The sequence below is a fragment of the Hakea prostrata genome, chromosome 3, assembly GCF_041222555.1.
Source record: "Hakea prostrata isolate BN-2017 chromosome 3, UWA_Hpros_2, whole genome shotgun sequence".
Lineage (NCBI taxonomy): Eukaryota > Viridiplantae > Streptophyta > Magnoliopsida > Proteales > Proteaceae > Hakea > Hakea prostrata.
In genome coordinates, this window is record NC_142602.1 from 62,697,295 (window position 1) to 62,713,822 (window position 16,528).

At 37.7% G+C, this 16,528-nt stretch overlaps 1 protein-coding gene and 1 non-coding gene across 2 annotated transcripts; one reads left to right on the forward strand and one right to left on the reverse strand.

Annotated features, from left to right (window-relative positions):
- The first annotated feature begins 1,390 nt into the window (after positions 1-1,390).
- LOC149022711 (small nucleolar RNA R71) lies at positions 1,391-1,497 on the forward strand. Its single transcript, XR_016172579.1, has one exon. It is a non-coding gene; the product is annotated as a small nucleolar RNA R71 (small nucleolar RNA).
- Positions 1,498-11,687: 10,190 nt separating this feature from the next.
- On the reverse strand, positions 11,688-13,027 carry LOC149022712 (uncharacterized). The gene is made up of 2 exons (XM_089147338.1): positions 12,529-13,027; positions 11,688-11,853 (listed from the first exon to the last, which is right to left on the reverse strand). Exons 1-2 carry the CDS (start codon positions 12,975-12,977, stop codon positions 11,688-11,690), a joined length of 615 nt encoding a protein of 204 aa, XP_089003464.1. The 5' UTR covers positions 12,978-13,027.
- Between the last annotated feature and the right edge of the window lie 3,501 nt (positions 13,028-16,528).

Genomic DNA, 16,528 nt, shown 5'->3' on the forward strand with positions numbered 1-16,528 from the left:
TTTTCCTTCAGGATGAACTAAGGATCTATCAGCCAGCTGAAGTGTTACTGTAGTTGGCCTTGCTTCTCCCACACCAAGCTTCTTGAAGATTGACATTGGCATAAGGTTAATGCTAGCTCCAAGGTCACAAAGGGCTCTCCCAATATAATTCTCTCCAATAACACAAGGAATGGTGAAACTTCCAGGATCCTTTAATTTTTGAGGAAGCTTGTTCAGCAAGATGGCACTACTCTCTTGTGTCATGGCTACTGTCTCAAACTCTCCAAATCTCTTTTTTTCAGAAAGGATGTCTTTCATGAATTTCACATAATTTGGCATTTGTTCAAGTGCTTCTACCAATGGTATATTGATGTGGAGCTCCTTCAAAACATCCAAGAATTTCTTGAATTGATGGTTTTGTTGCTGCCTTTGAAATCTTTGAGGAAAGGGGGGTGGTTTATAAGGCAGTTTTTCTAGAGAACCCTGTTGTAATGGTGCTGTAGCTGGTGGTTCAGCACTCTGTTTTTCAGAATCAGATTGGTCCTTTTGAACAGCCACTGGATCTTCCTTTTCCCCTTCTTCTTGGACAGAAATAGGCTCCTTCGGTTGATTGGACTTAAAATGAGGTGGCTCTAAAGGTTTCCCACTCCTTAATGAAATAACCTTGCAATGCTCTTTGCCTTCACGCCTAGGATTTTCAGTATCACTCGGCAATGATCCTTGAGGTCTGTTGCTTAAAGCATTAGCTAGCTGCCCAACTTGATACTCCAAATTTCTCAATGAAGATGCTTGACTCTGAATAATTGCATCATTCTTTGCCATATATTCTTTCAATAGAAGCTCTATTGATGAAGAAGGTTCCATAGGCTGAGTCTTCACTTGCTATTGAGCACTTGGAAGCTGATAAGGTCGAGTTCGGATAAATGATGGGCCTACATTTTGTCCTTGACCATTTCAAGAGAAGTTAGGGTGCTGCCTCCAACCAGGATTATAAGTGTTGGAATATGGGTTATTAGCTTTGCTGAAATTACCAACATAGTAGGCTGATTCTGGGTTAGATGGACAACTATCAAAGACATGCTCCCCACCACAATATGTACAAGAGACTGCTGGATTTTGTTGAGTTTGTACAGCTGCAGCCAAGTTTACAGATTTTAGCACACTAGTTAGGGATGATACTTGTGCAGTTAAGGCTGTCACTGCATTCAACTCATAAATTCCTACCACTCTCTTATTTGCAGCAGCTCTTTCAGCTGGCCATTGGTAGTTGTTGTTGGCCATCCTCTCCAAAATCTCATAAGCCTCATTGTAAGACTTTGCCAATATAGCCCCATTTGCTTATGCATCCACTATGGACCGAGTTTGTCCACTTAAACCATTGTAGAAAGTCTCCATCTGAATCCAATGAGGAATGCCATGATGAGGACATTTACGCAAGAGCTCCTTAAATCTTTCCCATGCCTCATATAAAGACTCACTGTCCAACTGTTGAAAACCAATTATGTCATTTCTGAGCTTGGCATTCTTTGTTGGAGGGAAGTACTTCATCAAGAACTTCTCTACCAAATCATTCCATGTGCCTACTGATTGTGGAGGTAAGGAGTTCAACCATGCTCTTGCTTTATCCCGCAATGAATAAGGGAATAGCTTCAATCTCAAAGCTTCTTCAGTTGCTCCAGGTATCTTGAAAGAATCACTTACTTCCATGAAGAGTTTAAGATGGAGATGAGGATCTTCTGTTGGCAACCCACTGAATTGTCCTATAGTCTGAAGCATTTGGAACATCACAGGCTTAAGTCCAAAATGTAATGCTTGAATTTCTGGCCTTACTATACTTGGATTCAGCTCATGCAACCTTGGGACAACATATCCTCTAATGGCCCTATCTCTATCATCACCCTCAGCTGCCATATTATTCTTATTATTATTCAATCCATTTCTCCCTGCTTCAGCCATTGTTGGAACTACTGCTAAGCCTCGCTGCTCCCTTCTTCTAGCTCGAAATGTCCTTTCTATTTTGAAGTCAAAGGGTACAAACTCTTGATCAGGCAACGTGTTCATACAAGGGTAAAAGCACCTGGAAATAAAAGAAAACTAATATCAAAGTAAAGAAATTTCAGTAGATAAAACAAAAACTTACTTCCACACTAATTATCAATGACAAAAATCCCCGGCAATGGCGCCAAAAACTTGTTGCTTGTGTACCAAGATGTTACGCAAGTGCACGTGTCGCAATCAAGTAATAAATGATAAGTAAAGTATCGATCCCACGGAGAATTCTATCCTTAACTTCGAATGTAAAAGTAAAATTGATTTAAACGAGATTAACAAGGTTAATTTGTGATTGACTAACTAAATAAGTAAATGACAGGTAATAAACCTAAGGGACTAAAATGGAGATTAATCAATAGAAGGAACTTAGTGAGTGAAAAGTGTGTTAGGAATCAAGTTTCCCTTCCCCTGGATTTTATAATGCAAATACTAAAGTAGTACTACAACCCCAAGATATATAAAGAACTTGAAATGAATGGCACTATGGTATTTTCCAATACACATAAGCTAGCATCCTAAATCAACATTTGCATATTTCTATGAAGAATTGAAATATGAATGCAATTTAAACCCAATCCAATCAATGGTAATGTGAGGTAATTGGATATTCCTACCCAACCTACTAATTAACACAACTAATTAAAGGTTATGCTAACTCACACAATTCAACAAACATCTAGACTGCATTAACTTTCCAGCTAACTCAATCATAACAATCGTTCATGAAAGATTCATCAAGAATAGAAATTAACCAATTTATATCATGCTGAATTCATTGATAACAAGTTGTATTGTAGTAAAACTAAAGCATACATGATAAGTACATCTCAAAATTCAGGTTAGGTACTACTATCATCCCAACACAAAACAAGTTTAGCCCATAACAGACATTAAAAACACAGCAGTAGTTAAAGTTAACATAAAGCTAGAAGATGAGAAGATAAGTTTATAAAAATGAAAGAAACTAAAGCTTCAATGCTTCCACATATGCTCCAGCCTTCTTCTCCAGCAAATCAACTTCTCCAGCAGCCTTCAATGCTTCCGCATGAGTCCAGCTCTGGTTCTTCTTCTCCTTGCTTCAGCCAAGTCTCTATTCTCTTCCTTAGCCGTGTGTGCCGCTATCTTTTTCTCTCTCCCCTTTGCCTCTCTTCTCTTTCTTCCATAAATGCCTTCAATCATTAGGTTAGATTCTGGCCATAGGATTAGAACTTTCCTCCTCAGATCAAGGACTGAGAACAATCACATATTTACAAGAATAATGTCCTCTTAAGTTAGCCCCTTCTAGTCATTTCCACTTGAATTGGATCAAAGAATATTCTGCTCCGTATTGCTGCAGCAACTTCACAACAAAGTTAGAGGACAGCTTCTTCTCCTATTATGGCTCTTTACCTACATTTTTCAAGAGAAAGAGAAACAATCAAATTCATCCACAAATCTTAGGAGAAATTTATGTAAAAGTGACAATAATGAACTAAACAAAATGCAGCATGTTAAGACTAAATAAGACAACATCTAATGAATACTATCACTAAAACAAAGACAAAATACTCCTAAATCAAGCCATCTCAAGTATAAAATTACCAATCTTAACTCTATTTCATAGAGTTATCAGACGTCATGTTCACAAAAGAATGGGAGTTCTCCACTTTCACTCTGATTTCAGCATGCAGTACTCCAAATCTCCGACAAGCCGTGATGCTCTGCCTCAAGAGTCTTCTTCGACCAATGGTGAACCTGTATCTAAAATACTGAGCCCTATTTCCAAATTGGGTTCCCTGTATAAGTATCCCTAGTCACAGTTCACCAATCTTAGTTGCAAGTTGGAATCCGAACTCCATGTTGAAAAGATCATAGAATTGGAAACAGAAGTCTAAATGGGTAAAGCTCCACAGCAAGAGGTTTCCATATAATGACCAACGTGACTCCTCTATCACATTGAACATGTGTCTTGTGGATGTTTGAATTGAAACATGTATTTATCTCTTTGCATTGGCACAATTTCTACTGCTTTCACTGTGTTCTAGACTGTAGGGAGGCTCTCAAAAATTGTTTGTTTACGATAAGGTTTGCCTGCAAGCACCAATCCAACCAATGTATTAGCTCTGTTAATGCCTGCTTGATTCTCTACCTCATCATCAACATCAAATCCCTCGTCGTCTGAGAGTACTACATCAAAGTTACTTGAGTAGCCCATTCATCTCCCCTGTGGTTGATACTTACTGGATTTAGCCTTCATTGAAATTGAAGAAGCCTTCAAATATACTCACTGAGGAGGATGATCTACATTCACTGTGGAGGAGAAACTTTTTAACATGATCATTTACTTAGATAGGGACACTGTTGAAGCTGCATAAGGCCCCTTCGATTTAATTGCTCTTATCTATGGTACTGCAAAAGAAATGGCTTCAATGCATTTTTTGTAAAAGAAACGAACATATGATGATCATAGTATGGAAGTTGGAACTTCTAGGCGCGTTACAACGTCGCTTTCCTTAAGACGTTATTTGCCCCCACATCAAGGTGCTATGAGGTACTGTGAACCGTCTCCTAGGATACAAAGAAGCACAACTTGAGTTGAATCTCCCAAGTTTTCCTAAGCACAAACAAAACTCAAGAACAGAGAAATTTTCGTATATCTTGCTGTTGTGAAGCTAGAACGTATTTATAGGCATTGAGGTGCTTCTTCTGAATAGTTCATGACTCTGTTCGTATGAGTGCACCTCTCTGTGGGGATACGAATGCTGACGTTCAAATATGAGCCGTCAGATCGTTCAACCGCACGATCTAACAGTCCATATTGAACCATCAAAAGGATATTATGGATCTACTTCCATTGCCCTAGATCTGCTGTTGATCAAAATACACGGTTCAGATCTAATCTCGCTCGAAGCGATGCAAGCATGCGCCATAAACGCCTTAACTGCCCACGCCGCCTGTGTGCATGAGCGAGCGCGCTCAAACGGTACACCGTCCTCACTCATACACTGCACACGCATTGGCGTGTCTCACTATTACAAATCAAAGTTAATAGGTGGTACCTATTAATTAACCTGGATTCCGACACCTCGGTTTCCAATGTGGGACTATATAATAATACACTTTCCTAAAATAAATTAAGGAAAGTTTTCCGCACTTACAAATCCAATAAAATGAAACATAAATTTTTTTTTTTGGTTTTTTTTTTTTGTCCTTTGTAGTTTGATTTTATTACTAATAAAACCCTGTTCTTTACGAAATTAATGTTGCCCCCCTTCCTTATAACGGTGTTAAGTTGCCGTTAAGTTTGAAGATTTAATGTCTAATTTGCCCTTCATTAAAATAAAGAAATTAAAAGACAATTCTATCCTATTTATAAAACCATATTAAAAGTCAATTTTACCCTAAACTTCATTTATTTTGAATTAATGAAATGGACAAAATTCAAATCCGATTTGGTTTCCCACCTTCACTAAACTTCATTTATTTTGAATTTTTTTAGGTGATATTCAGTTTCCAATTTGAGTTGAATTCGATTTCCCTTCCTCTTCAGTTTCTATTTGAGTTTTATTCAATCATTCTTTCTTTATTTGGTATTTTTTGTTTTTTATTTTTTATTTTTTTTATTAAAGAATAAAACGGATTATAGTTTTTTTTTCCCCACAGTTAATTAAGGGTACTACTGTAACTTGACAAAAAGGTAAATAAATAAAGAGATAAGTATAAGGGTATTTTGGGGTTTTTGAGAAAATATAAAGATGCCACATCATCAGTTAACTAACGGAACTTAACGGTAGGGGGGCAATAGTAATTATAGACAAAGTTGAAGGTTGGATTAGTAATTTTGAAAAGTACAGGGGATACAATAGTAATAAAATCAAAGTACAGGGGGCCAATAGTATTTATTTTTTTTTTTTTTTTTTTTATTTTATTAATTTTTCCATTCTTTTTTTTTTTTTATTAATAATAAAAAAAAAAAAAAAAACCAACCAACAACTTATTAGTTGGGGGGGGGGGTCCACCCCCCCCTCTCCATAAACCCAACCCTAAAGGCTTATAAAGTTACCCAGTCGTTTCCTCCGTCCTTTCTTTGTTCCCCCGGCCGCCCCTCCCCCCCCCCCCCCCTCCTTCCCCCCATCCCCTCCCCAAACCGCCCCCCCGTAAGCCCCTTTTGTTCCTACCCCGTATCATGAGTGCTTAGAGTCTAAGCCCAAACTCAACAGAAGCGGCCTCACTTCATGCACTCACTTAGGTAGATCTATCAAAAGTGTCCTGTAATAAACACCTCAACAACAAAAACTGTTATAGATCTATTAAGAGCATATAGCTCATCCTCCATCTACATTACAGGAACCAAGCACTCCTCTATGGGATGGTATATAATTAGTGCTTGCAGACCACTCCATACAAAGTACTTTAATCATTGAACTCAAATTTGATATCTCAAGTATTGAGACGAGTTTCCTCTGTTGGTGATCTTAGGAAATGGGCTTAAGACCCATCCCTCTTGCAATATTTTTGACCAAATCCCTAGTAAGACCTTTTGTCAATGGATCTGCCAAATTTTGACTTGATCTTACAAAATCGATGGTAATTACTCCATCAATTATCAACTGCCTCACACAACTGTGTCTAAGTCCAATATGTCCTGACTTTCTATTGTAAATCTGGCTATATGCTCTAGCCAAGGTTGCTTCACTATCACAATGAAGCGATATTGGTGGCATGGGTTTTGGCCATAATGGAATTTCTATCAATAAATTCCTAAGCCATTCTGCTTCTTTACTACCAGAAGCTAACCCCACGAACTCTGCTGCCATAGTAGAATCAACAATACAGGTTTGCTTATTTGAACCCCAAGATATTGCACCCCCACTAAGAGTGAATATCCAACCACTTGTGGATGAGTGGTCTTCGCTGTCTGTTATCCAACTAGCATCTGTGAACCCTTCAAGAACAAAAGGATACCCACTGTACCTTAAGCCATAACTAGTTGTTCCCTTTAGGTATCTAAAAATCCTAAACACAGCTTTCCAGTGTAGGTTACTAGGGTTACTAGTGTACCTACTAAGTTTTCTTACATCATATGCTATGTCTGGTCTTGTACTGGTCATTGCATACATTAGACAACCAATAGCACTAGCATAGTCTGTTTGAGACACAGCTCTTCCATTATTTGGTACTAACCTTGACACTAGAGTCAAAAGGTGTACTAACCGGTGAGCAATTTAAATGGTTGAATTTCTTCAACACTTTCTCAATGTATTGAGATTGTGTCAGCATTAACCCATCACCATGTTTGATTATTCTAATGCCCAAAATGACATCAGCTTCACCCATATCTTTCATATTGAAACTAGCAGACAAATACTTTTTAGTAATTTCTACTTGTTCTAAATCAGTACCAAATATAAGCATGTCATCAACATATAAACAAATTATCACACCTTTTTCCTCCAGAAAACTTGCTACACACACATTTGTCGAACTCATGTATTTTAAACCCATTTGACAGAATTACTTTGTCAAACTTCTCATGCCACTGTGTTGGTGCTTATTTGAGTCCATATAGTGATTTCACTAACTTACAGGCCTTGTGCTCTTGTCCCTTCACAACAAACCCTTCAGGTTGTTGCATATAAATTTCTTCATCTAATTCACCATTTAGAAATGTTGTTTTGACATCCATTTGATGAATGACAAATTTATATATAGATGCCAACGCAACTAAAACTCGAACAGTAGCAATCCTAGCCACTGGAGCATAAGTATCAAAATAATCTATGCCCTCCTTTTGTGTGAAACCTTTTGCCACTAACCTCGCCTTAAATTTATCAATGGTTCCATCAACCCTTAATTTCCTTTTGAAAATCCACTTACACCCTATTGTTTTAGAGCTAGGGGCTAAATCAACTAATTTTCAAGTATTATTTCCTATGATGGAGTCCATTTCATCATTTATGGCCTCTTTCCAGAAAGCAGCATCCTGTGACTTCATAGCTTCCTCATATGTTTTAGGATCTGTCTCTACATTTAAAGACAATAAGGTTTGATTACTCTGAGTTTCTCTAGTACTTTCAACTAGATACATAAAGAAATCTGGGTCAAAAGATTTTTAAGTCATTTGTCTTTTGCTTCTCCTTGGTTCTGCACTAGGTGTTTGAGACTCTTCATTTATATCTCTCACAGTTAAAGAACTTGTGGTCCTAGGAATGGAAGAGAATCTGGTTACATAAAAAATGGCATCTCTTGACTCAATAATAGTGTTCAACTCTATTGAGTCATTAGGTTCAATAACCATGAACCTATATGCTTTGCTATTGCAAAGCATATCTTAAGAAAATGCACTCAACTCCTCTTTCACCTAGTTTCTTCCTTTTTGGTTCTGGAATTTTCACAATAGCTCTACAGCCCCAAATCCTAAGGTACACCAAAATTGGTTTTCGTTTCTTCCAAAGTTCATATGGGGTCTTTGGGCTCTTCTTGAAAGGAACTCTGTTTAGTATATGACAGTCTGTTAATAACGCTTCACCCCAGAAACCACTACTTAAACTAAAATAGGACATCATAGCATTCACCATTTCCATTAAAGTCCTATTTTTCCTTTCTGCCACCCCATTTTGCTGAGGAGAATAAGGTGCTGTGACCTCATGTACTATGCCCACAGTTTCAAAGTATTCAGGGTCATAGTATTCCCCACCTCTATCACTCTTAAGACATTTGATGGTTGTCTTACAAAAATTCTCAGACTCACTTTTAAATATTTAAAATATTTCAAAACTTCATCTTTGGCATTCAAGAGATATACATAACAGAATTTGAAACAATCATCAATAAATGTTACAAAGTATTTCTTTCCTCCTCGAGTAGGGGTACTGTGGAGATCACAAACGTCACTATGTACCAAATCTAGAATGTTAGAATCTCTATTCACATTAGGAAAAGCCTTCCTAGTAATCTTAGTCAGCATGCATGTTTTGCAATTATCTACATCATGGTTAACTTTAGGAAGCAAGTCTAGTTTAACCATATCATTCATTTTACGAAAATTCACATGTCCTAATCGACCATGCCATAAAGAAAACGAACCAAGCATCTAAGCAGAATTATTCACTTTATTCATTGAAACAGGAACAATGTTTAACTTAAACATACCCTCATACACATATCATTTCCCCACAAAGAAACCACCTTTGGTCAGAATAAATTTATCTGACTCAAATACAAGTTTGAACCCAAATTTACTTACAAGACTTGCAGACACAAGGTTCTTCCTAACTTTTGGGACATGGTAAACATCTGTCAGAGTGAGGGTTTTTCCAGAAGTGAACTCAAGTTTCACTTTCCCTTTTCCTTTCACTGTAGCAGTGGATGCGTTTCCCATATAGAGAATACTCCCATCTTCTTCTGACTTATACTCAGAAAAGAAACTTCTGTCATTACAAACATGTCTGGTAGCACCAGAGTCGACCCACCAGGAAGTATCAACACCAAGAACATTAGCTTTAGAAATCATAGCCACTAGGTTCTCCTTATGGTTGTTCTTGTAATCTGATTTATCTGACTTCTTTTTCAGAAGCCAACATTCCTTCTTGATATGACCCATTTTGCCACAGTGATAACAGGGTCCCTTTTTCTTTGGATCAAATTTATGCTTCTTGTTGGAATTAGAACTTGAGCTCCCCTTCCTCTTCATTTTACCTTTGTCAGAATCTTTCTTCTCTTTAGGGTCTTTGCCTTCCTCCACTACAAGAACTTTAGAGGTATCAGTACCATCACGGGTTCTGTCCCCTTCTTCAATTTGCATATCACTCTCTAGTTCTGCAATAGTGACATCTTCCTTCTTGTGTTTCAAACTTTTCCTGTAATCTTTCCAAGAGGGAGGCAGCTTATCTAAAATAGCTGAAACAACAATGCTTTCATCCATTTTCATACCATGTTGGGAGAATTGATTGAGGATTTGTTTTATTTCAAAAAACTGTTCCATCACTTTTCTATTATCTACCATGGTGTATCAGAAAAACTTACTTGCAAGGAACTTCTTGCTCGTCGCATCTTCCACTAGATAGGTGTTCTGCAAAGCATCCCATATCTCTTTTGCAGACTGCTTCTCATGGTGCATGTTGAACAGAGTGTCAGACAAAGAATTGCAAATATGACCTTTGCAGCAGTAGTCATCAGTCTCCCACTTTTGCCTATTCCGCGTCTCGGCCGATCGTTTCGTTCCTCCTTCTCTTCTGGCTTGGGTGTCGTTAGTACATACACCACACTTAATTGACTCAACAGGAAATGCATCTTCTTCTGCCACCGCTTGAAGTTAGTTCCATCAAAAAGATCCAACTTGATGATGTCCGTCGCAAGTTGCTTCAGTGACTGTGCCATCTCAAATAAGAATAACGTCTTAAGATTGTAATAGAAACGAACAGATGATGATCACAGTATGGAAGTTGGAACTTCTAGGCGTGTTACAACATCGCTTTCCTTAAGATGTTATTCGCCCTCACATCAAGGTGCTATGAGGTACTGCGAAACCGTCTCCCGGGATACAAAGAAGCACAACTTGAGTTGAATCTCCCAAGTTTTGCTAAGCACAAACAAAACTCAAGAACAGAGAAATTTTCATATATCTTGCTGTTGTGAAGCTAGAACGTATTTATAGGCATTGAGGTGCTTCTTCTGAACAGTTCATGACTCTTCGTATGAGTACACCTCTCTATAGGGATACGAATGCTGACATTCAAATATGAGCCGTCAGATCGTTCGGCCGCACGATCTAACGGTCCATATTGAACCATCAAAAGGATATTTATGGATCTACTTCCATCGCCCTAGATCGGCCATTGATCAAAATACACGGTTCAGATCTGATCTCGCTGAAGCGATGCAAGCGTGTGCCATAAATGCCTTAACAGCCCACACCGCGCGTGCACGCTCGGACGATACACCGTCCTCGCTCATACACTACATACGCATTGACGTGTCTCACTATTATAAATCAAAGTTAATAGGTGGTACCTATTAATTAACCTGGATTCCGACACCTCGGTTTCCAATGTGGGACTATGTAATAATACACTTTCCTAAAATAAATTAAGGAAAGTTTTCCGCACTTACAAATCCAATAAAATGAAACATGTATTATTTTATTATATTAAAAATAATACAACATTTTTGGTGTTACTTATGTTTCTTATTACTCGCATTTCTCTATTCTGGAGGACAGAAGAACAGAATCTAATACCAGAAACAAATGTCAATCTGATCCAGTAGTTGTTGTATGAATCTTGGTAACAAGCTTAGATTTACTGGTATTTCACTTTTGTAGAATGAGGTTCCAAAGTTTGTGGAGCTCAGTCCATTAAGCCTCTACATGGTTTTGAGAACTGGACTTTCACTTTTGTAGAATGAGGTTCCAAAGTTTGTGGAGCTCAGTCCATTAAGCCTCTTCATGGTTTAAAATACACATCAGTTAGCTTTTGTTGTGAACACATTCATTCACTATGACACTGCAAATAGCTATCTGATTTAGCGAACAACATAAAACAAATTTCAGATATGGCCTCGGCGAACTCCAACATGCAACAAAAGTGGCGTGCACTGAGAATTCCTAGGCTGAACTCAAACCATAGTAGAAACCCAAGGTGACAGGAAGCTCTATGGAATTTGGCATTCTGTTCAATCTATGCAAGAAGCCAGAAATTTCTGTATTTTTTGCTGTTAAGAAGATAGCCAGCGTTTTGTCCCTTCTTCTGAACTCCAATGCATGTGCACTTACTGTTCTCGATCAAATAGTCAGCTGTATCTAGCACTCTTGTCCCTCTTGCATTCCCACCATTCAGCCTACGTCTGTTCTTCACATTAGAGTCAGATAAGAACAACTTCGGTTAGAAGGTGGGAAAAACCACTTTCAAAATTAACACTTGTCTATGATATAAATTTAGATATGAAAACAGCAAATGTTTTCTTGTGTTGTCATGTTCATACAGATCATAGGCATCTTTGATTCTCTTCCCGAGCTGTAACACCCTTACAATAGGGTTTGCCTTTCTGGTTTTGCTGTGCATTTAGGCTATTTTTCTCTCTTGTTTTTTCTTACACTTGTGATAAACACAAAGATTATTTGAAATAAAGGGAGGTCTCTTTTCTATAGAACAAAGATGAACAGGGAAAGGCGCGCAGGAAATCACTGGCGTCAAGAAGCTTAGAACCACACATCTTCACTATTAATGGGTTAAAGCTGTTCAGATTTCAACATATCTTTTCACTTGGGAAGAAGAACAACAAACATATAAAACATGAATTTGATCAAAGATCGATTCCGATCAGCTCCCATCATGGAGAACAATGTGCTCATTGACACTTTTGAAGCACACAACAGAGGATGGATTCCACTAATAATTTTACCTCTGATTTTATTTATTTATTTTATAGGTAAGCCCACAACTATTGCGTGGTGGAGAAGCGAGAGCACGTTTTTCTTCACCATTGACCAGGAGGTGATCCAAACTCAGGAAAACTCACCCTATAGCATTGGAAAGACTACGACGTTGACCTATAACAAGGACCTCAATTGAAAGCATTCTACATTTAGAGAGAATGGTAGAGGCCTTGTCCTTTCCATCCGTTTCCACCCTTTCTATGTGCACCACCACCTTAGGCTGAGCAGCTTCACATGCACTCTTCATTACATCTAGAAAATCAGAATTATCTCCACCACCACCACCTAATCCTTCCAGTGAAGAAGAAGAAGGAGATAAAGAATTGGAAGTAGGAAAACCCTGAGAGGAAGGTTTTCTAAGAAAGGTAGAGAATGAGTTGCGCCATGAAATGGGTTGATCTACATGTAAGAGAAAGAGCTCATCGTTCTCTACTACTGCATGAGAAAGAGCCCATTGGAGTGCTCCAGCCGACTCTCTTGTTGGGTCAGTAATCACCATCACCTTCTTTGGTGCACCGGTTGACACATCCATCACAAAAGAAAGGTGATCTGAGCCACACCCTGACCCACATCGACGCTACCAGCAACACCACCTCTGCCACTAGAAACATCAACCCCCGCAGCCAAGGGGGGTTGGTTTCTTGGGATTGTGACTGAGGGGGAAAAAAATTTGCACCGAAACATATAAATTTAAGGCAGTTAGTTTCTCCAGTTTCTGATGATCATAAGAATGGAAGATGGCAACAAACAATGAAACAACAAGACAGCTCCCATCTCATCTTGAGATCAAGACTTCCCCCAACTACATGCTAAATGTAGGCACCTGTTTGCGTTTTAGAGTAGATCCCTTCCTTAGGACCCGTTCAAAACCCAATTCCAGCAAGAGAAATAGGAAAGAGGATTCTCCGGAGGATGTTTGGTTCGAAAAAGAGGAATCATCTCCAACTACCTTTTTTGTATTCCCCTAGATTCAAATCCTCTACATCTGGGCAAGGTGTCTCTCAAGGCATCCAGCCAGTAAATGCCCTGCCCGTGATACCTGCATTCGAGCAAAGTGTCCGTCCAAGTGTCCAGAGTTGGATGCCCTACCTGTGGTACAAGAGTTGGTTCCTGAATATCACGGGCCAGGCATTCAATGACTTGACACACGAACAGACTCCTATCCGAATGCGGGGAACTCAATTCTATTCTGCCCTTCTATTTTACATAGTTTTTAACTTTTTTTACCAAAAAAAAAAAATGTAACAATATTTATTAGAATCCCCAAAACATGATTGTGCTTCAACAAGAAATAAATTAAACGTGATTGTTATGCGTGATTTGCATTCATATAGGTAATCAAATTGTCTCTCACACTTTTGTCTCTGTAACACCCGCAACTAAAACATAGGGGTAGTCTTGGCATTTTGTATTGATATTCAAATAATTACCGTTAAAAGCCGAACTAGTATGGGATTAACATAGTTACTAGGATTTATTTGCTAAATTCAATCATAGGTTGTGAATTAGCTAGACGGTTAAAAAGTTCCTTGAATAAAGAAAGAGGTCCCAAGATTTCATGCGTGGAAGTCAAAAACATTGCATAAATAAAAGAATGATTAAATGATAAAGAAAATATTGCATAAATAGGGAGATATGCATAAATAGGGAATAAAAGACAAATCAAATACTGCATGAGAGACAAAATATGTAATCAAATAAAAAGAGGAATCCAATATTGAGGGAATCAAGTATTTAGAGAAACTAAGTATGGGAAAATAAGGAAAACGTGGGAATTCAGGAGGAGATGGTTGATGGAATCGTGGAGGTTAGGAGGAGGGAATATTGAGGAGAGAGAAATGGATGGTAAGAGGAGGGAATATTGAGAGGAGAGAAAAATTGATGGTGAAAGAAACGTGGAGTTTAGGAGGATTTAGGTGTAGTTTAGGAAGAGACAATATTGAGGAATCTTGAGGAATATTGAGGGGAGAGAAGAAAGATGATGAGAACGTGTGGTATATTAAAGAAGAGAATTGAGAGCCTATATTGGTTAAGCAAGAATAGAAAAGAAAGACAAGGGTGCAGAGAAAAGAAGAAGATAATTCCAAGCGTTGAAGGCCCTCTATCGAAGGGTGATATTCTTTTTGTGATTTCTCCACAGTAAGTATAATCTTCACACTTTCAATATGTTATTGTCTTCTTTTTCTATGATCTAATTTATAGTTTTACGTGACTTCTTAGTGATTTATTCTTTTATTGAATTTATAACTTATCTTGATTATTGATACGTTTTATATGATATTTGATTTACATAGTTTATTGGTATATGATTTATTTATTTGATTTAATAATTTGATTTTGAGTATGAATACGTTTTAGATTTTGTCTATCTTGATTTATTAGTATCTTGTCTTTGAGTATATAAATATGTATTCTTTTAGATTATATTTTATGAGATTATTATGATCTATCAATAACTAATCTCTCCCTTTAATTTATTAATCTTTTCTATAAGCATGAATGTATCTTTATATTTGTGTTTTATTGGGTTATTTATTATTGTATTATGCATTGATTTTATAATGGACTATATCCAAAATTCATCATTTTCATATGATCTTGCATTGTTTGCATATGATTCATCAAGACATGTCATGATCATATTAGCATTATGTGTGATGTTGAGTTAGTAGATGTTTTGGATGAGAATGTATGTTAAGGCTGTGTAACGCGCGCAGGCCATGTAACGGCATGGAACATACATTGATTCTAAAACATTTGGTTAAGGTAGATGGATGTTGGGCTGTGTAACACGCGCAGGCCATGTAACGGCATGGGGACATCCGATCTACCTTCGACCATGTATGCATGTGAGATGGTAGTTGTGTTTTTGGATGAGAATGTATGTTAAGGCTGTGTAACGCGCGCAGGCCATGTAACGGCATGGAACATACATTGAGTTTGGAAACATTTGGGTTAGGGTAGATGGATGTTGGGCTGTGTAACGCGCGCAGGCCATGTAACGGCATGAAACATCCTATCGACCCTAGACCAGTGAGGGTGTGATTTATTTCTATCTTTTTGGCATCATTGAGTCTCATTTATATCATGAGCATGTCATGTCTTTATTTTCTCATTTATACATGTTAGTTAATTTTATTTGTATAAGATTCTATTTAATTAAATATTAAAAATTAAAAGAAAGGAAACTGTTGATATGTGTTAGGTTGTACTTGCTAAGTTTCTTCCCGAAACTTACCCCTTACTTCTACAGATGATGGACTTGATCAGAGAGATAATGGATATTCAGAGGATGAAGATCAAGATCATGTCTACTACATCTCTTAGGATAGATAAATATTGAAATTTCCTATTAGTTGTTAATCTTGGATTCTAAACCTTTATTTGGATTTCATTAAAATTATGAGACAATTCATGGAAGCATTTTGATTTATATTTGAATATTTTCCGCAGCGATCATTTGTAGTTTTGGTAGATTTTATTATTCACATTGTCTATGGAAACCCTCTTAGTGTATTTTGGTTCACTACCTAAGTAACGTCGATCCTTGATCAATGACGATTTTCTCCTTACATGGAGATTGGGGCGTTACAGACTCACAATAGGGAATGGGTCCTCTACTTCCAGAAATTTAACTAGGTTGTATCCTGTGCACACGATTATCACATTTAAAGAGGCCTAAGGAAGGCTAATACATGTAATTTTCCCCTGCTTCCAGAGAGAATGTTTTCAGCAATGTAAAGGAATGAAATTTATACAGGACCTCACTATTTATTTCCTGTAATTTTTCCTTCAAGAGTATACAAGACTCATACGTGAACATACAAAACTGAAAATTCAGAAACCATAAGACACAACAGAAAACCATGGCCTGTGCAGAAAGGCAGGAAAAAGATTGTCTACTTTCAGGTGAAATAACCCAATTCGGATATGGACCTTCTTTGTAAGTTATCACCAATGTCTAGTTGAAGGAGTAATATTAAAAACTGCTCTAAGTATGATTAGATAATTTGATCACAGATCCAGGCCAAACCAACAGATTTCTACCTATTCAAGCAAACACCCAAGCCTAAAAGAAAGGGA